General features: G+C 52.6%; 1 protein-coding gene across 3 annotated transcripts in view; it reads right to left on the reverse strand.

Moving 5' to 3' along the window:
• TNS1 (tensin 1) overlaps nucleotides 1–26,339 on the reverse strand; it is a 214,268-nt gene that overhangs the window by 48,403 nt on the left and 139,526 nt on the right. For all 3 annotated transcript variants that reach the window (XM_052655179.1, XM_052655187.1, XM_052655196.1), the window contains one exon: nucleotides 872–2,470. In XM_052655179.1, coding sequence (XP_052511139.1) covers nucleotides 872–2,470 — 1,599 coding nt within the window. The remainder of the gene's footprint in view (nucleotides 1–871; nucleotides 2,471–26,339) is intronic.

A 26,339-nucleotide genomic window follows, 5' to 3' on the forward strand; every position in this document is an offset into this window, starting at 1 on the left:
TGTTATAGGCTTAGGACAAAGTGAAGGTAGGGAGTCCTTCCTGTTCCTTGCAACATGGCCTGGACACTCTGCCATTTCTTGCCTTTTTCTTCCCAGTAAACCTGTCTGGTTGCCCCACTCTCTTTCCTCTCTTCAGAAAGATAAGTCCACTCTCTGGCAGGAAAGAGAGATCTATTTCTCATTGCCTGCTCCCCATACAGAGCTGGTCCTAAAGCAAGGACTAGCAGGATAGCTGAACAAGGCTGATCTTGGCCTCCTTGGAGACATAAATATCCTGAGAGGACCCACTAGGGTTAAACACTCAGAGTCCAAGGGCTTTGGGGCACCCTCTCAGACATTGTTATGTCTCTGGGAGGGCCAAAAAAGGAACTGGAGTCCACAGAGGCCTCCCTTCAACCTTCTCCACTACAGGTAGCTACAGAGAGCATCTCATCTCTGCCTAGAAAAATCTGTACTCCAGTCCCAGAGTCACCACCTCCAGGAAGCTTTCCCTGATTGTTCTAGGTGGTAAGCCTTACTTTCCCAGGCTCTGGGGCTTTGGTCCCCATCTCTGTTGTAGCACACACTGCACTCTGTTAGAATAATCTGTCTGTGTACCTCTTTCCTCACTAGATTGAAAACTCCTGAGACACTGATCTTTCAACCACAAGGCCTGGCTTGTGGTTCAGGCACAGAATGCAGGAAGGGATGGGTGGCACATAGGTTCCTAAAAGCCTCTTCCCCAGGCCAAAATGGCACTCACTGAGGCATGATGGTTGTGCCTGTATGATGGCTGTGCCTCCCCCTAGCAAAGCCAACCAAGACCAAAGAGGGAAGTTGTGGAGGGAATAAAGAGGGGACACCCAGCACTCACAGCCCCTGAGGCTCTTACCTGCCACCCGGTGGGCCACCAGCCCCTCCAAGTTCAGTGGTTGCTCCTCTGGAGTTCGGGATGGGTCTGAAGTCACCTCCTTTGGTGGGAGCTGAGGCTGAGTAGTGAGGCCAGGGAGAGAGGCTGGGGGCTGCTGAGGCCCCAGAGAGCTCTGGGTGGTTGGAAGGAAGGCAGGTGAGGAGGAGGTGGCCGGGCTCTTTGGATGGTAACTCTGGTTGGGCCCAGTCGGACACGGCTGATAATCATAAGGTGAGTAAGGCCTGCCAGTGGGAACGGACTCCAGGGAGGCCCGGGGGGCTGGCTCAGGGGTTCCCAAGGAATGCCCACTGGGGATGTAGCCAGATCTGGACTGGGTCAGTGGGTGGGACTGGCAGGAGGAGCCAGAGAAGGGCTGGGAAGAGAGCGGAGAAGCCCCTGGCCAGGCCCCAGGCACACTCTGGGACTTGTGTAGGGGGGCTCCCGCCGTGGCTGGTTCCAAATCAAGCATCAGCATGTTGAGGGCTTCGATGGACTGCTCAATCTCCTGCTGGGAGGCTGCGCGCGGGAACTCGGGGAGGCCAGACATGGAGGGCTCTGCTAGTGGCTGGGGGCTGGGCCTGCTGAGCCCAAGGCTCTCCAAGTGGGCTCTTTCCTGTTGGCGAGGAGGTGGGCGAGGCTGCTGCTGCTGCTGCTGCTGTTGCTGCTGCTGCTGCTGATGCTGCTGCCAGGAATTCAGGCCCCTCTGCACAGCCTCCCGGCTGCTCCCACCACGGGCTGGAGCTGGGGGCAGCTGGGGCTCCGTTTCAGGAAAGGACTGAGAGCGAAACATACCATTGGCGTCATGGCCATAGTGGGAGGTGGTCGCTGACTGTGGCCAGGCTGGGTGGGGTCCCTCCCGCTGGTAGCCAGCTAAACCCTCCTGTGCGGAGTAGGAGGGTCTCATGGGGGCTGTGCGGCCAGCCTGGGCAGGCACCACCCGGCTGGCAGACTCATAGGGGTAGCCCCCGCCGTTGACCATAGGTTCCATGGGGTAGGGCTTGTCCAGACCATTGGTCAGTGGGGAGAGGGCCTCTGGGTAGCCACCCTCACTGGTGTTGGTGACTCCATCCAGGGAGGACAGGGTGCCCATGCTGCCCACGCTGTGCCCATCCTGGTTGGGCAGCTCATCGTCCAGGATGTCCGTCTCCCGCTCGGACGCTAAGGCCCCGCCGTTGATGTGAACCTGGGCTGGGACGATGTGGCGGCCAGAGGAAGGTGCAGCAGGGCCTCCCACTGGGCGGGACCGGAGATGCTGAGGGTGGTACATGGCGCCTTGCTTCTCCCGCTCCAAGCCAAAGCCACTGAGCAGGCGGTCCAGCTCACGCTTCTCCTCGGGACTCAGGGCAGCAGGGGCACTGGCAGGGCCAGGGGCAGGCTCATCAGTCTTGTCTGTCTTGGTGGAGGCTGTGGAGTTGCCTGAATCACTGCTCACAGAGAGGGTGTGCTCCACGTGATTGGGGGTGGCTGACAGCACAGGCCGAGTGGCGTTGACAGCCCCAGTGCTGCCGTGCAAGGAGTCCTTCTTCTTCACCTTGGCATACAGGCTCCCGTCCAGGGGTCCCTGGGTATGGCCCACAACCTCTACAAGAGAGGGACCAGAGGAGAGACAGAGAGCAGACATCAGTGGGAGGTGGGACATCCTCCATTCTCCCAAGGAAAGCATCTGAGAGCTTCCCTTCCCTGGATCCCCAAAGGGAATCCGCTGAGAGCAGAACATACCACTGGGGTCATGGCCATGGTGGGAGGTGGTCCCTCCCACTGGTAGCCAGCTAAACCCTCCTGTGCAGAGTAGGAGAGTCCCATGGGGGCTGTGTAGCCAGCCTGGGCAGGCACTGCCAGGCTGGCAGACTCATAGGGTTAGCCCCCACCGTGAGCCACCTTCAGCATCTCCAGAGGGAATCCTCTCAACCCCCAGAGATAGGGCCGAAGTGGCAGAAAGGACAAAAGGACCCCTTCCCAAGGCTTCTGAGCAGAACCTCCCCACCACCCAGCAGGGCCAGGGCCAGGCAGTGGAGCCCCAAATTGGTCAGGACACCTGGGGGCAAGATGCCCCAGTTCAAAGCCTGGCTCTGGCACTGCACTCACTTCCCAAAGACCCAGAGGGGCTGGGCCAGGCTGGAGCTCAGTAAAGCCAGCAGGACTGGTGTTAGAGAGAACAGTTTCCCTCTGAATGCCAGGGCCCGTGGGGGTTCTGGAAGGGAGCTTCAGGGGCCAGGAGTAGAGGGAACAGCTTAGGGATGGAGAACACAAAGGCAGAGGTCTTCATCAGGGAGAGGTGACCCCTGTGTCATTTTGTCTGCAGATACTCTGGGGGGCCCGTGAGCAATACTTTCTCTGAAAGGAAAAAGTGAGCGCTGGGTGGCGGGAGGCCAAAGGGCTGACTCAGGAGCGAAGAACTTCCCCGCCCAGAGGAACTCAGTGATTTCACACCCTGTACAGTCAGCAGCCCAGCTTCCAGCCTTCACACACACACACACACACACACATACACACACACACACACACACACACACACGCACCCCTCCCCTTCCCCCACTCCAAGGCAGGCCCTCAACTGGCAAGAAAAGAAAGCCCCCTCCCAAACACTGCAGAGACTCCAGCCCAGACACCAACAGTCACACACAGAAAACCAGACACAAAGACATCCAGAGACACACACTCCCACCAGAAATCACCCAAATCAAACCCCCAGACACTCCACAGGCACTCGTGGAGTACACCAGACAGGCACCCCCAGTCAGAAAGAGCAAGCGTGGATACAAACACACAAATGCTAATATTAACAGCTAACATGCAGGGAACACCTTGCTACATTTACACATACATTCTCTCTAATCCTGTGAATTGGGGCTCTTATGCCTATTTTAAAGATGGAGAAACTGAGACTCGGAAAGGTGAAACCATGTGTTTGCAGACACATAGTACCTGGTAGGGCTTCTCAGGTGGTGCTAGTGATAAAGAGCCCAGCTGGCAGCGCAGGAGGTGTAAGAGATGCCGGTTTGATCCCTGGGTTGGCATGGCAACCCACTCCAGTATTCCTACCTGGAGAATCCCCATGGACAGAGGAGCCTGGTGGCTACAGTCCATGGGGGTGCAAAGAGTCGGACACAACTGAGCAACTAAGCATGCATGCACACAGTACCTGGTAAAGCTGGGATTTTAAGTCAAAACTAATTTAAAATTTAAAATAAAAGTAAATTAAAAGTAAATCAGAACTTTGAAGACCACATAACTTTTTAATTATTCTACGCTGTTATGTCTCACACACACACAAACACACCCTTAGGAAAAAACACACAAAAAAGCAGCAAAACCCCAAAATAAGTACTTAAATTTAAAGCCACAAACATTTAAGAAAATACAAGCTCCTACCATGCCCAAGGACTAGCCCTCAGGCCAGAAGTGGCAACCTCTAAAAATAAACACTCATACAGAAGCCCACGGCCAAAAACAAGTGATCAGACGACCACAAAACAGGAACATCCTGATCAACATACACACACACAAACCACAGGCCGACCAAATGACGTCACCCAAGCACTAGCACTAAGATGCTCGATGAGGCCCATCGTGCACACACACCCCCTGGGGGCTGGAGGCGCTGCCCGTTCACGTAACTCCAGAAGCATCTCTCTGCCCCCAGTTCTCCCTGGGGCTTTGGGACCTCAGCCAGCAGCAGGCCCCAAGTGATACTGGGCCAGAGTGCTGCCACAGCCGAAGGCTTACGGGGATGGCACTGGTCTGAACTAAAATGGGGTTTCAGCTGAGAAGGTCCGATTCTCCGACAGCCTGCCCCTAATGCTACTGAGACACAGTTGTGCACACATTGCCTCTCCCAACTCGCCTGGCATCATCCCTATTGTTGTTTAGTCGCTAAGTTGTGTCCGACCCTTTGGAATCTCACGGACTGCAGCCTGCCAGGCTCCTCTGTCCAGGCGATTCTCTAGGCAAGAACACTGGAGCAGGTTGCCAGTTCCTCATCCAGAGGGTCTTCCTGATCCAGGGAATGAACTCACATCTCCTGCATTGGCAGGCAGGTTCTTTACCGCTGAGCCACCTGGGAAGCCCTGGATCATCCCTAACCGGGCCGAAATGCAGTTGAGAGGCTGCCCCTCATGCCCTGTCTTTCCAAAGAACCAGGCTCCATGCTACACTCACAAAACAAGAGACTTCGCTGGCTGTTTCCAGAGGAGAAAAGCATTACAGACAGAAGGTTCTCATCCACTCATATCTTGGTGGGGAAGGGGTGGGGGTGGGGGAGGGTAAGGTTCCCTCAAGGATGGGCCCCTCACACCACTTACTGGGAATCTGAAGAGCTGTCCTTCCTTCTCACCTGAAAGGAAAGCTGCTGGCCCCTTCCTGGGCCCTGGCCCCACTCTGCAGCCCACACTGTGAGATGATAGAGTATTCCTCCTGGACTAGGGATCTCTTCCATCCCCTGAACCCCCTAATTTCCCAGGTCCATACGTACACAGTCCAGGAAGCGGGGAGAGGAGTGAAAGGTGAGGTGTCCCATGGCCTCCCATTTATACTCAGAAGGCAACGAGACCCCCTGCGTGCAAGCCAGCGCAGGCCTGAGTGCCCCCTCCTTCCAGGAGAAGGCACACCCACTCCAGGATCTCCCTAGGGTCCACCAAAGAAGAGTTTTTGGCAAGAGAGATAAGAAAGCATCTCCCAGGACAGAAAAGGAAAGTTCACACTGATCGCCGCTACCAGACATCTTGGCCCATTTGGGCCAACCCCACTCTCCATCGACTTTGAAAATGCCAATATTAAACTTCCCCTGTCATGTCATTTACCCCAATGTGGGCTACTGTTTGCAGGAACAACAACAGGATAATAACTGCCAGGCCACTGGGGTTTAGTAAGAAAATCGAAGAAGTAGAAGCTGTTTAATTGAATCCTATTTGCTAAGCACAAATGGAAATGTCTATTTCTGTCCTCAAAGAAGGGGCCGGCTGCTCCTGACGCCCAGGGCTGGCAGCACACTCCAGGCTGTTCTACACTTTCAGTGGGTGGTCTTCCTTTTCAAAATAAGAGAGGACACCCGGGCCCATCCCAGGTCTGTCAGCCCCCGGGGCGGGGGTCGACTGAAACCCTAGCGCACCACCAGCATGACCCACGAGGCACAAACACCTGCTGCTCCCATCAGAGATGAAGGAAGGTGCCCGTGTCCCCCATGCCATACAACACGTTCACCTACCCTCTTCTCCCCATCGACCACGGCCACATTAAGAGCTATTTACCAGGACCACAAGGAGCCGGAACATGTCGCTTTCAATCTATTAAGGCAGGAAGGGCAAAAGAGAGAGGCGGCCAGAGCCAACGGGAGTGAAATAGTTGGGGGGGGAGGAGAGGGAACTGGAGTGGTGAGGGAAGTTGGCTTCAAGGCTCTCAAGCTAGGAGCCACCAGATGCATCTTCAAGTCCCAGCAGCGGTCATGGGCGTGGCCGACTCAGGTAAAAGCATCTCAGAGGAGAGGGAGCCGGACCTCCAGTGGGAGGGGACAGGGGATCCGGATGGGCCCATGGGTGTTGAGATGGGTCACAATGGAGCAGAAGGGGGAAACACAAGGTATGGGCAGCCCAGAGTGGGGAGATCTCCCAGGGCCCCAGCCCAGACCAGACTGGACTTCCTGCCCACTTCTCTAGGGAAGTGAAGTCCACAGTCTCTTCCAGGCCGTGCTTGTTTTGTCTGACCACACCTCGCTCTTCCCAGCAGCTGCTCCAAGCCCTGGGCTCCACCCTCAACGCTGAGCTCGGCTGCACCAAGGGGCCCCTATTCCACGGCAGCCGTAATTCAGATGTGCGTGTCATGCTTCTGGAAAGCTCTGAGGAAAATCCCCAGCTGATCTGGACGAGGGCTACTCCCTACTCCCCAGGCTCCCTCCAGTGAACGGCGGGAGTTCAAGTGGGGCTGGAAGCACAGAACAGGCCAGTCCCCTGGAAAGGAAAGACGCGTCCATCTGTTGTGCTTCAAAAGGAGCAAAAGAAATCAACACAGGACATTAAGGTGATAAAAGTTGGACAGTTGTCTGATTTTCATGTTCTTAAGAATCTCTTCCAAGGATTGTTTAAGAAAAAAAAAAAAAAAGTAGATTCCAGGGCTTTATCTCCAAAGATTTTCACTCATCGATCTAGGGCAGGACCAAGAATCAGCATTTAAACTAGCTCCCAGCGGCTTCTGGGTCACTTCTTGAGTAACCTTGACCCAGGTGGTCAGCGTTTTGAGCCCTGAGGTTAAGGACCTTCACTTCTCTCACTAATGTCAGTGGGGAGAGGTCATTTGTTTAGATGTCAGGGCAGACAGGCCAACCAGGAAAAAGAAAGGGTGCCAGCCTAGTGGACTGCAGGAAAGTGATTCAGCGAGGAGAGATCCCCTCTGTGTCCCACAGCAGGCCTGCTGTGCACCATGAGTGATTTATTAAGGTCTTCAGGATGGGGCCCTTCATGATAAGAAGTCCTTTGGGTCCACATCCAGCAAAAGAACAATTCATTAAAAGACATTACCCAGAGCAGTGATGACCAACCAACGTGGAGGAAAATCAATGTGCTGCCAACAGGAAGGGACATGGTGCCCACCCCAGACACAGGGGTTTAGAGGCAGGCGGGGGCCCCAGCAAGCCGAGAGGACTCTCAGCACTTTAAACGTGGGAATGAGGCATCAAAAACCATGTGTGTCAGGAAGGTAGGTGAGCTCTGACAAACACTGAGGCTTGGCCAGGAGGTAGCCAGGGGAGCCAGTTCTGGGCATGTTAACCCTTTAGCTACAACCTCTTCTCCAGCTATGGGAGAAGGTGGGTCGGGGCTAGGGCTGGGGCTGTTGAGAAGTGGCACGTGAATGCCAGAAGAAGGGTACCAGGGAGGCCAGAGGGATGTGATTCTGTAGAAAAAGCAGAGGAAAAGCAGCCCCTCCCTCCTCACCCCTGCACCAAATACACCCATCACCCAGAAGGATGACGCCCATCTTAATAGCTAACTCAGCCAACTCAAACACTTTAACCATGCGGATCCTGGCCTCCCAGACCATCAGGTGAAGATTCAGATGCTTACTGGTAAGTCTGCAGAGTGACAAGATTCAGGAACTAAGCACCTTGAGCTGGGCCTGAAACCTCCAGGCACACTAACCTCTCTTGTCTCCATTTCACACCTCTCATCGCCCACAAAGTGAGGCCCAATCCCCCTCCATCCTCATACATGCAGACCTTTCGTCATCTGGCCCCTGCCTGCCTTTTGAAGCCTCATCTTACTGTCCTCGATACTCTGACCACGCCCCACTCTACTCTTACTGTTTCTATGCTCTTTCCCACCTTGTGCCTCGAACATGTTGTCAGCTCTCCTCAAAGTCCCTTCCCTACCCTGCTGCCACAACTGTCAACCTCCCTGGCAAACCTCTTCTTCCTCCTGGAGGCTCAGTTTGAACCTCTCTGGGAAGCCTCCCTCTGCCTTACCCCTTTCCTACAGTCCTCCAGACCCAGATAAACTTTTTAAATTCCCATTGCCCTGTTCCCATGACCGTAACACTGGTCACTATTATTGCCCATGTTTGTTTTCCCCACTAAACTCCTTGAGGAAGGCCTTTACCTCTTTCCCTCAATGCTCCAGTACCTAGTTCCCAGACAGTACGATTCATAACGTGGTGTGTGTGAAGAGGGCATATAATTCAATGCACAGCTCACATAGCTATACAGAATGGCCCTACAGAGTGCAGGGTCTGGTACATGTTAGAGGCTCCATCACTGCTTCTTGCAGGACATTCATGCTCAGACACTCAGTCCTGTCTGTCACTTTGCGACCCCATGGACTATAGCCTGCCAGGCTCCTCTGTCCACAGAATTCTCCAGGCAAGAGTACTGGAGTGGGTAGCCATTCACTCCTCCAAGGGATCTTTCTGACCCAGAGATTGAACCTGGGTCTCCTGCATTGCAGGCAGATTCTTTACCATCTGAGCAACCAATGCATGACATTAAAGTTTTATATACTCCTGTAAGCCACTGAGATGCTCTTCTTCCACTGCTATCCAGAGAAGTGGAAAATTAGGGATTCAAGGTGGACCCCAAGCTTCCCTGAATGGGAAGAGACACATTGCCACCAAAATATCATGAGAGGGGTGTTCTGCAGAACTGGTAGCATAGGCTGCGCCCATGGAGGTCCCTGCAAATTGGCTGAGCCAGAGCTTCACCCCACAGCATCCCTCACTGGACTCCTCAGTCACACTCCAGCCCTGTCCAGCGGACATTCACTTTCTTAATCAAGAACCCCTGGGGGTATCTGATGAATTACCCCCCAAAAAACACACAAATACAAACTCTGCACATCATTTCAGAGGGTGATGGACACCCCAGAGTCCACACACGATTCTTAAGACATATGCCTATGACATTTAGGGTGCTGCTTCTGGGGGTCCATCCCCATCATCTGGACTTCTGTGGGGAACACCGGCTCCATTCAGGAGAAACGGGAGGACATGTAGAAAAGGCAAACCTTCTAGCGGCAGGAGCCCGAGAAGGAGCCCAGCCCAGGGCAACACGCCAAGCTGCAGCCGCCCCAGGACAGGTGTGTGAGTACGGACGGGCCGACGACGGAGAGGGCTGTGGGAAACCTCAGCCCCGTGGCTCAAGTGTGGCCTCCCGCGGCCCTTCTGTGACAGCGCTGGCCTCCACCCATGCTGACCACTCCCCCTCCCCACCCCACCCTACACTGACACACACACAACCCCTCCGAGCCAGCCAGGGCCTGAGGCCACCCTTTGTTCAAAACAGCTTGCAGAGAGTTCTGGAACTTTCCTACATGGGAATGGGCTTCCTTGGGGGATCTGCAGAGCTTCAGAATTAGGAGCCGAAGGGAAGTCCCAAGTCTCTGAAGGGGAACCACAGAGAGGAGGCACGGCCTCTGAGAGACAAAGAGGGCAGGCGACAGGTGCAGCCCAAGGGACGCAGGTTCACCCCGGGAAGAGTCCATGGGGGCCACAGTGACAAGCACTGGGGGCAGGGACAGATGAGACCGGGCGGCCAAACAGACAGCTGTCTTTCTTCTCGTTTCGCAGCACTCCCAGGGAACCTACTACGCTTTCCGAGAGTGGAGAGAAGAGAACAAGCTTCCTCCCAGGGCTTCTGCCACTCTTCTCACGGGTGGCTCTGTCCCCTGCACAAGGGACCTCACCAAGGTCACCCCAAACCTGCCTCTGTGGACCCAGGGAGGATCCACAACCGGCCACCACCCACCAATCTGCTGATGTAAGAAAGAACGAGGAAGGCGCTAAGCCCTGCGTCCAAACGCAGTCCCATCCGAATTTCAGAAGATGGAGAAAGCCAGCATTCAAGCAGAAATGGAAACCAGAGCCCCCTCCCACCTGCGGCTACTGCCCCACGGCTCTCAGCCAGTGCTCAGAGGCAACGGAAAGGAGGTCTGAGAGAGACCAAGCAAGTCGGCTGAGCCAAGAGAGCATTTTAAAAGCCAGGAGATCTGGAGAGCTGAACGGCCTCAAAGGCTCAGTTAATCCACTGCCCAACCCCTCGTTTGTTCCACAGGCTCTGGGAAACCCCCAAGGTCACCTAGAGCAGAGGGCATACAGACTCGCCTGCCTGCCTGCCTGCCTCCAAATTGAGTGCTCTTCCCCCTAATGGCACTTCAAGGTGAAGATGGCTGGAGGAGCCTGGGGTGGGGGGCAGGCGAGGGGTACTCTATGTCTGTGACTGCGGCCTAAGAACCTCACCATATAAGACATGGGGCTTGGTCAAGCGGTGATGATAGACGAGTCCCCAGGCCCTCCTCAGGAAGGACCCACACTCTTTACACAGATACCATCTTAACTTGAATTCCTCCAGAGAGAGGTAGTAGGGACAGAAAGCATCCTGGTGGCCTTTATTTGGGACCCGAGGGACCCGGGCCTGCAGAGTGAGCGACCTGCCCCGGTCACAGGCCCGCCCACTCCTGCGAGGTGAATGTGAGCTTGCAGGGCCAGCCTCCCGACTCCAGCCTGGCCTTTGGCTCCCACGCCAGGCACTAGGGGCAGAGCCTGGCACTCCCACTCCCTGCCCTCAGCCTGTTCAGGCAGCGGCTATCACAGGCACACTCTGGACAGTAAAAATAGCTCCCGAGCCCACAGCGACCCAGGTCCCTCTCTGCCAGGCCAAGGCACCCGCCTGGACGCTCACAGATCAGATCCCCGGCCAGGGGGACTGTCGAGCTGCCAAGAGTCCTGGCAAAGTTGGGAGAAAGCCATGAATGGCAGCCCACAGGAGGCCAGTGGGGGAATGGTCAGCCCTGGGGTGGGGAGGGTTCCACAAAGTTCAGGTCACAGAACTGGAGAGTTGGGGGTGCTGTCCCGAGTAAGTGGGAATGTTTCAGGGGCTAGTCAATGCCTCCACCACATGCCCTCTGCCCACCCCATCCTCTTCCACCATGAACCATTACCCCAAAGAGTGAGGCTGGCTCAGATACACTGCCCCCTCCTACATATGCAGCCACCCCTCAGATTTGAGGTGGCATCTGCTCCATGTCCCAGGGCAGTGAGTCCAGGAGGGAGGTGGCCAGGTCGGCTCCATCTGCGCCCAAAGGCAGCACACTGCTGCCACGGCCCCACAGAGCCACACGCCCTTCCCCAGTCCAGGTCCGCGGCAGACTCCAGCCCCCGCGCCCAGAAGCTGCCCACCACCCTCTCTCCAGGTCTAGCAGGGAGCCACACAGGAGAAACACCTGCCCAGCAGACACTTACCCTCTGGACAGAGGAAGCGAGGAGGGAAGGGAAAAGACGTGCTCTGAAGTGCCCCCTCGTCCCTCAAGTTTCAAATAATTCCTCCATGGCGGCAGCTCCCAGCACCGCCGCTGGTCTGTGTCCTACTCAGGCTCCCTCGGACTGTCAGGAGTGGGAGGAGCAAGTGCCGCCTGCCTGCCCATACACACACACACACACACACACACACACACACACACACTCTCCCTCCCTCCAGCTCTCACTCGCTCTCTCCCCCTCTCCGCTCAGCTCTGCCTCACTCTGGCTTGTAGGAAGCCAGTGGGATAAAACTCTGTCTGTAATTTCAGCCAGCTGGGTCCCCAGGGCTTCACTTATCATCCTGTAGCTATGCAGCTCTCGAATGACATCACAGTGGCTTCCCAAGCCCTCCATACGGAGTGAGAAGTGGCCGGGCCAGCCCAGCTCCAGCCCTGGCTCCATCCTAGTCCAGCAACGGCCCCAGCCCACTCCTGGCCCAGCACAGCCCAGCATGGCCCCAGTACCACCCCGGCAAAGCCCCAGTCCCAAATCCACTGTGGCCCCAGGACCCAGAGAAGAAGTGGAAGCAAAATGGCTGGGATGTGAGGTAGAGGGAAGGGTGAGAGTTCCTATGAGGGTACTGAGATTTATTTCCCCAAATTTTTCCACATTTTTTTTCCATTCTCAGCAAATGAAAGGCAGAACAGATGACAACAATTTTCCAGCTGCTGAACAATAAGGTGGAAGTCTTTTTTTCCTCTCTCCCCCTCCATCCCACCCGTCCCCCCACCTCCACAGGGCAGAGTCTAGGAGCCAGGACACTTCCTTGGCTTATAAAAGGGGAAAAAAACCCATGAGCTCCTGGATTTCCCAGAGGTGACCGCGGGGCCTGAATGGAGGGACTAGGGTATCACAAAGGCAGGCTGATGGGAGGGGGAAGGGAGCCCCAAAGTGAGGTTCTCAGTGCAAAGCTTTGGCTTCTGGCCCAGGCACCACGACCATTGAAACCTGACTTTGGGAAGGCCAGTGGATGTCTGGTCAAGGATACTGATCTGCCAGAGCACCTGAGAGGCCTCCAGGTGACTGGTCATTCATATTCAGTTTGTTCCCACCTGTGACCACCACGAATGGCAGAAAGGACAACTTTCTGGAATAATCAGTGACATCTCCCCTCACACCCAGGCACCCAGATCCAAAACAGCCCCCTCAGAAGCCAAAGGGGCTCCCCAAAGTCCCCACCACTGTCCTGGTGTGCCTTTAAAAGTACCAGCAGTCCCTGACAGCAGGATGCCAAAGCCCACCTCTTATCTACACATCAACTGAATGTACCAACCCCACTCCCACAGGCCAGGGATTTGCAGCCAGGCCAGTGGGGGCTGCAGGGCCTGGTGTCTCCTTGCCAGAGCCCTGGTGAGTTTGCCACCCTAAAGTGCTTCTAGAGCCTCCCCATGCTGATGCCCAGACCCTTCACTGCCAGGTCAGGCACTGCAGGCCCGGGAGGGAGAGCCATAACAGATGCAGGCCACTTCCTTCTCCCTTTTCAGAGCAGGCAGCTCATCCCTAGTGCCCTCCCCATTGTCAGCATCACTGGCTGCACTGGTTGTATTACTAAAGGCATGTTTTCCAGAAACCGGGAGGTGACAGGCCTGTGGTGCCCCTCATAGCTCAGAGAGCCCGCATAAGTTGTCTCTTGCTTCAGAGTGATAAAAACCACTGGCAGCAAGAGCTGAGAGTAAAGAAGGAAAGTAAGTGGGAGAACAAGAATGGTGCCCTATACTCTGGCCCCCGCCCTATCCTAAGAGCATCTTCACTGAGGAGATGAGGAGGCCCCCAGCCCAGTGACAAAGACTTCATGGAAATCATCAAGAATGAGGACGAGAGAAGAGGGGTTTCATGCCCCAGGCTCCAAACTGGGGGGCAGAAGGATTTCCAGTCTCCTCAGCACAGTTGTCAGATGACAATTTGGACAAACTACTGTAATTATCCTGCTTATCTCCATAGAACCTTCTAGAACTAACAGACAAACTAGGCTCTTGAAAGGATTATAGTCAACCAGTCCACCCTCTCATCCCTGCCCCACAACAGTGTTAACCTAGATTTTATTGGCATACACCCTTCACCTTTATCTGCACACCTGAACCCCATCAATAGTATCATTTTATAAGATTTTGTAAAAATTTTGAAAATAAATGTAACTTCAAGTAGTTCGAGGCATCAATATCCATGATATCACAGATATGGTACAAAAGATATATACTTCCTCCTCTAATATGCATTAAAATAAATACACCTAAAATAATTCCATATATAATTACCAGTCTGGCCCATATACCATACTTTGGAAACATCATCATACAGCAATCTCTTGTGAGTAGCAATCCGATCCTATGGTTCCCTGCTACCATCCAGGGACTAACCGCACCAGAAGCCTTCTGGGGAGTTCTGTGAAAACCTTGACTTCCTGGCTGCATCCCAGACCTCCAGAGGCCGAACTGTCAGGGGTGAAGGTGAAAAGTGAAAGTCGCTCAGTCGTGTCCAACTCTTTGCGACCCCATGGACTGTAGCCCACCAGGCTCCTCTGTCCATGGAATTCTCTGGAGTGGGTTGCCATTCCCTTCTCCAGGGGATCTTCCCGGGGATCAAACCCAGGTTTCCTGCATTGCAGGCAGATTTTTTACCATCTGAGCCACCAGGGAAGCCCGTTGTCAGGGGTAGGGCCTGGGAATTAGAATTATAAGACACTCTCCAGTTGAGAATGCAAGGCAGACAGGTTTGGCAAAAAAAAAAAAAAAGGTCCTAGCTATATTAAACTGTTTTCAGTTATAAGGATCTTACTATCTACCCCCCAAAGCCCATTGCATCATGAGGTGGCTCTAACAGATAGATTTTAGCTCCTTATCTTTTCCACTAGTTTGTGGAATCCAATGGGGTGGCTCAGACAAGCCAAATCTCTGCACACGAGAGCTCCAGACACTGAATGTGATGTGCACATCCTCGTGAGTCTCTCCTTTGACAGACAATCCTCCCCCACCCCTGCCTCCAAAGCCCCTGAGTCCGCCCTACCTCCCTCTGCTTCCCCTCACCACCTGAGCACTTGCTACCAGAGGTTTTTTATCACTCTGAAGCAAGGGACAACCCATGTGACCTATGAGAGGCACCACTATCACCTCCCAACTTCTGGAACACATGCCTTTAGTAATGCAACCTAAAATTAAACCCAGCCTTTCTGATTTGTCTCACTTCAGCACCTTCCAGGAACACAGTGACTAAGAACACAGGCTTAGGGATCAGGTAGACAATGGCTTAAATACAGACACTATACTTAACTAGCTTAGTGCAGCCCTGGGCCAATTACTTAATTTTTTGAGTTTCAATTTCTTTATAAAATGAGTATCTCAGAGAGTATTGCAAAGATCGATATAATGTGTGTAAGCACTCAGCACAGCAAAAAAGCACACAGCGGTGCTCGAAATGAGGCACCATATACATACAAGCACCACTCTGACATCCGCTTTTCAGTCCTCCTTTCCTACCCAGCCCCACCCTGAATAGCACCTCGGTGACCCTAGCTCGCTGGGCCCAGGTGAAATACACCCGATGCTTAAGCTTCAGGACATATCATCTGGCCTGTCCTTTCTCTGCTCAAAACTCATGGCAACGACTGTCCAGCAAAGAGAAGAGTCTCACAAAGCGGCCCAGACTCTGAGAATGTGATGTTGCTCAATCAACAAACTCTGGAACTGTCGTGGTATCTGTTACTACCAACAGGATGCCCGAAAATGCCACCCTATCTCCTACCTCCCGAGACAGCTTCAACACCAAGGACCACGAGGAAGAAAGGATGGCATCTGTCCAGATCTGGCTTTTTGCTCTTTCTCTTAAGGAACAAAATGGGGCTTCTCTGGTAGTCCAGTGGTTAAGAATCCACCTTGCAATCCAAGGGACATTAGTTCTATCTCTGGTCTGGGAAGATCCCACATGCCTTGGGACAACTAAGCCTGTGTGCCACAACTACTGAGCCTGCACTCTGGAGCTCGTGAGCCACAGTTACTGAGACTGTGTGCAGCAGCTGCTGAAGTCTGCATGCCTAGAGCCTGGGCTCCACAACAAGACAAGTCTCTGCAATGAGAAGCCTGTGCACCGCAGCAAGAGAGTAGCCCCTGCTCACTGCAACTAGAGAAAAGCCCTCACACAGCAATGAAGACCCAGTATAGCAAAGAAAATAAATTGTAAAGGAGCAAAATGGCTGAGTGCTCTGGTTTCCCAGCAGCCTGATCCTCGAAAGGAAGCAGGAAGCAGAAAAGAGCATCTTTGGGGAAGCAGAAAGAGCATCTCCCTAGTGAGAGACGTAAGGTGTCAGAGACAGGGGCTGAAGGGGCACCTAGACAGTGGTCCTCCCCTGGGGTCGTGTGCTCCCCAGGGGACATGTGAAAATGGCTGGAAATACTTGGGGTTGTCACATCCAGAAGAAATCCTATTGCATCCAGTGGGTAGAGATGCTGCTAAACATCCTCCAACACACACAGGACGGTCCCATGTCCAAGGTCAGTGGTGCCACAGCCAAGAGTGGCTGAGCCAGAGTGAGGGCAGAGGGAGTCTGGGGTGTGAGAGACAGAGCTCAGGATAGACTCCGGAGTCCTGGGTCCCAAACCCAGGGGGCCGCTAACTCATCACGAGACCTTGGCCAAGTCACTTCCTGGGGCCTCAGTTTCCAACAGGGTAAGATGAGAGATAAGAGCAAGATGAGCTTTGAACTCTCAGACTTTGGTTCTAAGCAGAACACAAGGAGGAGAGGGGTCTGGACTTTCCAGGGGTTGCGGTGTGAAAGTCTAGGGGAGAGGGAGGACCCTGGCAAGAGGCCATTGCCTGGGCCAGGTGTGAGGTATAGCACACGAACAAGTCTCAGCACCCCCACAGGACTTCCTCCCTGCCTCCCAGCGCAGCAGAGGGAAGACAGGCAGACCTAGAGCTCAGCGCACCCCTCGCACAGCCCCAGCTTTCCAAGGTCTCCACACAGTTCCCCAGGAAGGCGGCAGACAGGGCCAGGTTCAGAAACATGTTTCCTGAGAGTCACGCAGAAGCCTCAGTGCCCGAGAACCTTCAGGAAGGGAGTCGCCAACTCCCAGGCAGACGGCTAAGCTAGACAGGGCAGATCCACTCACCTCCCTCCTGCCTCCCCTACTTGGATCACCTCCCAAGCCCTCGACACCATCTCAGTAGCAGTCCTCACTTGGGAAGGATGGCAGAAGAGTGGGGAACGGGGCATGGAGCTTGGGGAGCCAGGAAGGATGAGGCAGCACAACAGAACGGGGCGGGCGAGTTTTAATGCATGTTAATGGCTGTTTCCTGTTTGTTTCGACAACTGCCCTTCAAGGTAAATCCTTGATAGAGAGACTGAGGCTTCGAGGCTGTGGTTTGCTCAAGATTACATTGCCAGTCTGACTCTGACACTCAAGTTCTTTCTGCTTCCCAGAGAGGAAGGAGGAAGGAAGAAAGAGAGAGATGGGCAAAGAGTGAGAGCTTGGAGGATGCAGTGGGATGAAGGGAGTGGAGAGTGACGATCAAATCACAGCACTGGTTCAGAACAACCAAACCCAAACCACGACATCCTAGTGGGTGCTGTCCTCATCGAAGTGGCTCCTGGGAATTTTAGGCATTTATCTGAACGATGCTGCCAGGGTTCAAAGCATTTATGGCAACTCGTAGGGAACTGCCCCAGAGTTGGTCCACAGCTGACACAAGGAACCCATCTCTTGGGGGTCCTTGACGGACCCTTGATGGACACCCATCTCTTGGGGTCAATCCGATGTCAGTGGTACTTAACAGGCCCATTTAAGTACCTCATATAAGTATTGATTATCAGACTAGTCATATTTTATAAAGACAGCTCCCCTCATTCTGTGGGGGTGTGCAGCGGCAGGGAGGTCAGTGGGGTTCTATGCACAAGTGATGGGTGTGTGCAGGGGGCTCTCTGTGGTTCTATTTTTGAGAGGATGTGGGAATGGGGATGGATGGGGGTCTGGGTGGAGTTTCTGCTTCCTTTCCCAAATGGGTCCCTCTGCACTCACGAGTATAAGGAGGCTCAGTAGGCATCTCCGTGGGGGTCTCCCAGTACTCATGTCATAGCTCACACACATGAGCAGGTGTGGGTCAGAAGCAGGAAGGCCCTGGTGAAGAGGAACAAGCGGGGAGTGACCTTCCTGACCCACAGAAGAGACAGCACCACAGGGCACAGGCCTGGACAGGAGCCAGGGCCCCACCCCAGGAATCTTTCATTCTTGTAAAGAGCACCTGCCTGATTCTCCAAGGTTGTCAAGCAGTACACAGACAGAGGGGGACAGGGAGGCAGAAAGGGAGAAGGAAGGATCTGAGAAGCTTTGCACTTTCATAACAAAATCTGATCTCACTGCCCCTGGAGAAGGAGAAGAGCAAACATCAAAGAACACTTTGCTGCTAACAGTTTTTTAAGTAATCAAAGCAACACCAGGCAAAAGTCTCCAACGAGCACCAGCATCGACTAGCTGTAAGGATGTGAAGACGCAGTCCAGGAGGAGAAAGGATGAGAAAGGCCACCAGTAGCTCCTGGCTCCCATCCACCAACTGCTCTGTGTTGCTTCCCAGAACCAAGGGGCCCTGCTGGCAACCTGCACAACCCGGCTGGGGCTAGACCAGGCCCTGGCCCTGAAGGGTAGGAGGACAGTCCAGTGGGCCTGCCATCTGGGGCAGGATGCCCCCATGTCCCTGCAGGAGGGTCTTGGGGGCCAAATAATGTTTGAACAGAAAAAACGGAGGGGCGGGTGAAAGGGGAGCCTGTCAAGATTCTCAGGTCCCCTTTGCACGCAGAGCCCCTGCTGGGGCTTTGTCAGAACCCTCTAGAAGCTGCCTGCTCTTTCCTGTCCATGCACGATGGTCGCTCACCCTATCGGGACAGGTATGCAAGCGGAAGATTCTCCTCAACCTCAAGAAAATCCATTCCTGGTCCCAGTTCCCCATGCTCATGTCCCTCAAAAGCAAGACAGCTTTCCTAGACGTCAGGCTCCTATCCTGCCAGCTGTAGCTAAAACATACTCTCTCCAACTCAGCCCCCCAAATCCAAACTGGTCACTGCATGATACATAGGCCTAGAGAGAGCGTTGTCTGGCAGTAACAGTAGTAGAGTAGGAGTCAAAGGGCTAGAGTACCAAGGAGTGATCAAGGATGGGCCTCAGTTTACTACTCCGTGCAATAGAAGAGTACAAGCAGCTAATGGTCCCTGAAATCCTGGCCAATTCTAGATGCTCAAGGATCCAACACTGAGAAGATGCTCAACCTGGCACTGTCTGTGTCCCAGAGCCCTTGGACTCTGTAAACCTGATCCTCCTCTCCTGTGTGGTCTTGCCTGGGTGGCTCCAGGCTCCAAGCTCGTAAAGGCTATTTCTGCAGCAGACACAGAGCCCCTGGGGGCTAGGACAGAAACAGTGACTTACAGGAAGTCTGGAAATACATGCCAGGCTGCAGAGGTTCCAAGGGCCACGCACAGCAATAAAGAGCTGATTTATTTTCATCAGTGAAATGCCGAAACCCAATCCCTGGAACAAGCTGACCCAGCAGATGACGGCGGGGAGCTCCCCACCCAGAGCAGAATTAGCTAGATCGCACCTCCCAGGTCTCACCACCACTGGGGCTGATGTTTGGAGGGACAGAAGGGGAGGCCACCTCAGCCAGTGTGACCACAGGTCCCTAGGGCTGGCCTCTTCCCACCCTGCCGCTGGCCTGCAAGGCTCTCCAGGATGTAGGCGCAGGAGTGCTAGGCCCACATGGCCACATGCACAGGGCAGGGGAGCAGAGGAACAAGAGGCAGGGTGGCTCAGACTCATCCTCATGAAGCCATGGTGAGGAATGGCAGGCATCAGAACCCCAGTTCTACATCTTTCTGGCTGTGTAAGCACTGGGAAATTACTTGACCTTTCTTTCCTGTTTGCTCATCTGTGAAAGGGGAACAAGAATACTCAGCTCACAGGAGGGTCATGAGGAGTAAAGAAAACAACAGGCACCTAATAGAAGCCACCCCCTGTGGCTACGTTGGTGGCTCAGTGGTAAAGAATTTGCCTGCAATGCAGGAGACGCAGGAGACAGGGGTTCAATCCCTGGGTCAGGAAGATCCCCTGGAGAAGGAAATGGGAACCCACTACAGTATTCTTGCCTGGAAAATTCCATGCACAGAGAAGCCTGGTCAGCTGCAGTTCATGGGGTCACGAAGAGTCACAGGCCACAGCACACACAAAATAGAAGCTCACATGTGGAGGAGGTATGTAGAAGGGAGAGAAATTTTCCTCCTAGTCCCTAATCAAATTGCTCACTGGGAGCAGCAACTAATACAACCCTTATGGAAGCCAATTTGACACGATCAAAATTATACATGCATACATTCATCCAAACAATTCCACTTCTAGAAATGTGTCCTACAGACAGATTTGCACAAATGAAATGGTGTTATGCACAAATAAAAAGGTTACTCACTGCAGCATTTTTCAAAACAGTAAAAAATTGGAAACAACCTAACTGTCCATGCTATTTATAGTTAAATAAAATACTAGAGAAGGAAATGGCAACCCATTCCAGTATTCTTGCCTGGAGAATCCCATGGACGGAGGAGCATGGTGGGCTGCAGTCCATGGGGTCGCAAAGAGTCGCACACGACTGAGCGACTTGACTAACTAACTAACTAACTAAAATACTAGTTAAATCAAACGCAGTACCCATGCACAGTGGAATATTATGTAGCTGAAAACAATGAGAAGGCTCTTTGTGTGCTATTATGAAAAGACCTCCACGATGTGCCATTAGATGAAACAGTTCAGGCACAAGCCAAACCTTTACAGTGTCTACCAGACCCTGATGATCTGGTCCCGGTTACCCCTGACCTCAACTCCTATTACAATCTTCACTGCAGTCACACGGGCCCCTGTGCTGCTTCTCAAACATCTCGGGTAGGCTTCTGCCTCAGGACCTTAGCACCTGCTGCCCACCTCACCCCTGCCTGGAATGCTATTCCTCAGATATTTGCTTGGGTGACTCTCTTACCTCCTTCAATTCTTTGTTCATATGTCCCCTCCTCAGTGAAGCCTAGGCTCATAAGCTTTTAGAATTTTTCAAATTTTAAAACATTTCAATACCCAACCAACAACAGCTCCCAATCACCCTTACTCTGCTCTGTTTTTCGCAGAGTGTTTATCACCTTCTAATATGCTCTCTTACTTACAGTTGACCCTTGCACAATGCAAGGGTTAAGGGCACTGACCCACGCAACATTCACATCCCACAGTCAAAAATCCACATACTGCTTTTTCTGCCCTCAAAACAAAGGAATTGATAAATGACTCACCAAAGGGCAAGAAGTGGAAACAGTTTGGGTAGAATCAGGACTAGTTCTTTTGATCTCACATATTATAATCTCTAACTGAACACAAACTTTTTGCCACAAAGATCCATAAAATTGGGGACTTCCCTGGTGGTCCAAGCTTCCACTGGAGGGGACACAGGCTCAACCCCTCATCAGGGAACTAAGATTCCACATGCCACCAAGAGTGGCCAAAGAAAATCCATAAAATGAAAATACAGGCATCATATTTGTGGAGAAAAAGTTGTGTATAAGGACCTGCACAGTTCAGATCTGTGTTATCCAAGCGTCAAATATATTTACATCTGAAAAAAAATTATTCTTTGTCTTCTCCCACTAGAATACAGTCATGACAAGGGCAAGGTTCTTTATTGTGTTCACTGTCGTATCCTCAGCATCTACAACAGTGACACACAGTAGGCACTTCACAAATATTTGTTGGTTGAATAAATGAATTTTACCGTGGACAGTTCTTTGTGCCAAAGAACAAATGATTTGTTTTTTTCTTTATTTCTTCTTCTTCAATACAGTGGATTCAAGGTCACGCCTATAATCACGTCATTCTCACTCTCTTGCATCCTGATATCTTTTCTCAAATGAAAGAGAAAGAAGCATCTTTACAGCTGTTCCAGGATGAGTGAACTCAGAGAAGCACTGTGTACGGTACCACCCAAGACCACGTGCTGGCAGCAGTGACAACTAACACTGACTGACGACTTCTGAACAGGCGCAGGATTGAGCACCCACCCATTATCTCAGTTAACTCTCAGAGCCTACAAGAGAAGTAGATCCTGTCCCCATTTCACAAGGTAGAACACTGAGGCTCAGAAAGGCTAAATGATTTGCCCAAGGTCAACAGAGGGCAAGAGACAGAGCCAGTGCTTCACCCCAGCAGCTTCGAGTCCCAAGCCCACACTGTCAACTACTATGGTTCCTCCACTGCCTCCCAAGGATGTGGATTTTGCCCCTTCTCAGACTACTCTAAGACACTGTCCTTCTTCACCTCGATGGAGGCTGCCTATTATGGAAGGTTTGTGAGCTCAGCAACTTTGCCAGGTTCTTAGAAGGTCTACTTTGGCCCCCTGAGGCGAAGAGCTGACTCATTGGAAAAGACCCTGATGCTGGGAAAGATTGAGGGCAGGAGGAGAAGGGGATGACAGAGGATGAGATGGTTGGATGGCATCACCAACTCGATGGACATGGGTTTGGGTAGACTCCGGGAGTTGGTGATGGACAGGGAGACCTAGCGTGCTGCAGTTCATGGGGTCACAAAGAGTCGGACATGACTGAGCAACTGAACTGAACTGAACTGAACTTGGCAGGGGGAGGAGCGAAGAGAAGAAAGAGATGTACAGGGGATGAATCACCCATGAGCAGCTGGGGAAGTAGAGGAAGGGGAATCATGAAAGAAGAAAGGACAGATCACCCTATGGATCCCAGATCCACTGAAACCTCTTCCCACAAATGGCCTCAGAACTGTCCATTGGACAGGAAGCAGGGCCTGGGAGGGTGGGCCAAAGGGATGGGCTCTGTTGCCTGCAGAGAAGCACGCCAGCTAGCAGGCAGGAGAGGTGAGCAAGACACACAAAAGCTCCAGGGAGGGTGCTGAACCTCACAGGCTGATGGAGAGATAGGCCTGAAGACCAGCACCACTAACGAAGAAGTTAAACTCTGCCCAGAAGCAAATCAGCCTCAGGTAGCACCTCCGAGCCAGCCGCAGGCCAACTGGCCTGGACGAGGAGAAAGAAGCCAGGCACAGCCTCCAAGGGCAGGGAGAAGCACCCAGGGCCTGAATAGGTACAACAAGGAACAATCCAGAGAGACAACTGTCACCAGCTCTGTTCTCTCCTAGTGCCCATCACTCAGCCATGTCACTCAGCCTGAACAACAGATCCAGGCCCCAAGGACCCATCCACTGTGGGATTTTGTGTGCTCTTTCCTCTTAATCTCCTGGTTTGTTCTCCCCTCCTGCATTCCATGCATATGGTTCCTCAGTGCTCCACTCACCCTCCCTCCACCTTCATCAACATTCCCACCTTCACCAGCCCCTGCATCCCATTGATCTCCTAATACCCAGCCCACCACGGGACCAGGCAGCATGACAAGGAGGCCAGAGCAATTTGATTGCTTTCTTTCCCTCTACTTTCTAGCCTTTAAGCAATGTTGTTAGGCCACTTCTGATTTGAAAAACAATTCTGTTTTCAATGCTATCTATGCTCTCAGGCCCAAGACAGATACAGTCCTTCTGCAAAGCCGTCCACCTCTGATCACCACCATCCCCAGAAACTTCTCTCCTGAGAAGCCTGGCTTTTAGCCAAGATCTTCTCCATTTGACTGTGGCTCAAGGAGAATGGCACACCTGTCTGATCTGGCCACACCCCCTCCCCTCCCTTGTCTGCAGGCAACTCCGAGAAAGGACTTTCTACAGCACCCGGGCTAGCCCAGGGCTCACCATCTAGTAGGTGCTCTCTAAGTATTTGGGAAAGAAAGGAGAGAGAGAAGGAAGCAAAGGAAAGCAGAAGGAGGCGGGGGAGCAAGGGAATGATGGCTGAAAAGCAGCTTTCGTTGGGTACCAAAAGCATTTGATCAATGGAAGCTTGAATTTCCTTTCTTGGACGTGGTTAGATCTTGGGGTCTCGCCGAGTCCAGTTAACTTGCACCTGTCTGCAGGTCTGGCAGGAGAGGAAGCAGAGAGAGTGGTTAGGGGGTGGGGGAAGACTGCACGTTCCCCTGTTCCCGGGGCTGGAGCTTGATATTTGAGCACAGCAAGAAGGCAGACGTGCCGCTCAGGCCACTGGCCAAGAGCTCTGCATCTGCTCCGAGTGTGGCTCCGGTTTTCCAACCTCCACCCGATGGCAGAGATTACCGAAGACCAAAGGCACATTCAGTCAGGAGGGTATTGGTTTACTGAATGTTCCGTGGGCAGACACTGTTCTCCAAGCCTGCCAGCTGCCTCGCAGAGCAGGGCCAGCTCAGGGTCCGAGGGCATCTGCACAAGGCCCCGCCCCACCCGACCAGGGCAAAGCCGAGCAGGTGGCTGGCAGGTGCTGGGGCGGTGGAGTAGTCTTCTTTACCCACAAGGTCAGGCCGCCCCTACATTTAAATTCTCGGCACTCTAATCATTCCAGCAGGTCAGGAGGGAACTCTCTCTTGGGGGAGTAGAAGGGACCCAGATCCTCCTCAAGAAGTCATCCCACCCCTACCTCTGTCATTGTCTCTATGGCGACCACCCCACACTGAGGCCCATGTCCCTTGTTTCTCAACATCTCTGCCCAAACAGGCCAGGAGGACAAGGACCCGACCTCCCTGCCACAGCTCTCACAGTCCGGAAGTTCTCCCAGGTGGCTAACTCAGATCCCTCCTGCTGCAGTCTAAGCCCTGTGATAGAACAGAGACAGAAGCTGAAGCTTCCCGTAACAGCTGTGAATTTCTCTCTCCCTGCCCTTTCCCCCACTCCTGACCCTGGCCAGACCAGAAGGGCTGCCCCCTCCAGCAGTCAGGTAAGAACTTCCCAACAAAAGTCAGGCTCTGAGGCCAGTTCCCTGGTGGTCTGGTGGCTAGGACTTTGCACTTTCACTGCCGTGGCCAGGGTTCAACTCTGTTCAGGGAACTGAGATCCCACAAGCCAGCTCTGCACAAGAAAAAAATAAAATCAGGCTCTCAGCACCTGTGCTTAGAAAATCACCCCTTAAAACCCCCTGCTCAGAGATAAAGGGCAGACGTACCACTCTGGGACCCTTGGACCCTTTTCCTGAATTATTTGGGAGTACCTGCAATCTTGTCCTTCCCTCTTTCACTGGTTCTTCCACATCTTACCCCAGAGTTCAGAAGGCAAGAATGTCACACCCTGTGAAAGTATGTCAAGGGCAAACATTCACCATAGTGCTCGAGTGTTTTTCCAAGAGGGCATGGGGGCTGTTGTCCCCATTAACTGCCTCACTCCATACCCAAAGGGGCCACGTTCTGCTACCCACCTACCCCCGCCCTGCCTCGCCCTGGGAGATACAGGGCCATGGGCCATGCAGGTGGCTGAGGCAGCCAGGAGGCAGGACTCACGGCTTTGGTGTTGCCCCACCATCCAAGGACCTGAAACCCAGCCTCCCTCTCTGTGTGATGGGGCAGGTGATCCAGACCAGTACAGGCACCAGTTCCAGGGCTGGAAAGAGATTAGACGAAGCAGCCTAAAGCATTTCAGGCTACAGATGTATAATCTCTCAGATTAAGATCACAGGAAGCAGTATCCCTCATCGGCTCCAGACCCCCATCCACCCCAGAATCCTGTCTTCAACATCTACCTTGTCTGAACAAGGTCCCTAACCTCTCTGTGACTGCCTCAGTTTCCTCTCCTGTAAAATGGGAACACTCATAAGCAGGTGTTCAGCAGGGCTTGTAAAAAGGGATGACTGACATCAAGACATCAAGAAAGTAAAAAGCCAGCCCACAGAATAGGGGAAAATTTTCACAAATCATGTATCTAATAAGGGACATATTCTCAGGATATTAAAAAAACTTATAATGATAACAAAAAGACACAGAATCAGAGTTTTAAAATGTATAAAAGATGTAAATAGATGTTCCTTTAAAGAAGAAGGCCAATTAACAAAGATGTTCAACATCACTCATTACTAGGAAAATGCAAATCAAAACCACAATAAAACACCACTTTATACCCACCAGGATGGCTAGAGTTCCAAAGATAGAAAATTACAAGTGTTGGTGAGGATGTACAGAAATTATAGTCCTCGTACATTGGCTGGCAGGAATGTAAGATGGTGCAGCCACTTTGGAAGACAGTCCGACAGTTCCTCAAACAACTAAACATTGAGTTACTATCTGACACAACAATCCCACGCATAGCTATCTACCCAAGAGAAATGGAAACATAAGGACATGCAAAAATTACACACGAATCCCCACAGCAGCATTCTACATAATAGCCAAAAAGTGGAAACATGCAAATATTCATCCACTGATGTGCATATAAACAAAATGTGGTATGGCCATATGATGGAGTACTACAAAGCAAATCAAAACAGGCCAGCACATGCTACAAAATGAATGAATTCTGAAAACGCCACGCTTAGTGAAAGAAGGCCACAAAAGATCACACACTGTCTAATTCCTGTTACATGAAACAAGAAGAACAGATAAATCTATAGAGATAGAAGGCAGATTAGGGCAGGGGTGGGGAAAGATGTGGGGAGTGACTATTAATGAGTGAAATCTCTTCCAGGTGGGTGATAATGTCCTGAAATCAGATTATGGTGATGGTTGTACAAGCGTAAATATACTAAAACCCACTGAACAGTATTCTTTAAATAGAGGAAGTTACTAAATTACATCAATGTAATGTCATTT

This window comes from Budorcas taxicolor, chromosome 2 (assembly GCF_023091745.1).
Source record: "Budorcas taxicolor isolate Tak-1 chromosome 2, Takin1.1, whole genome shotgun sequence".
Classification (NCBI taxonomy): Eukaryota; Metazoa; Chordata; class Mammalia; order Artiodactyla; family Bovidae; genus Budorcas; species Budorcas taxicolor.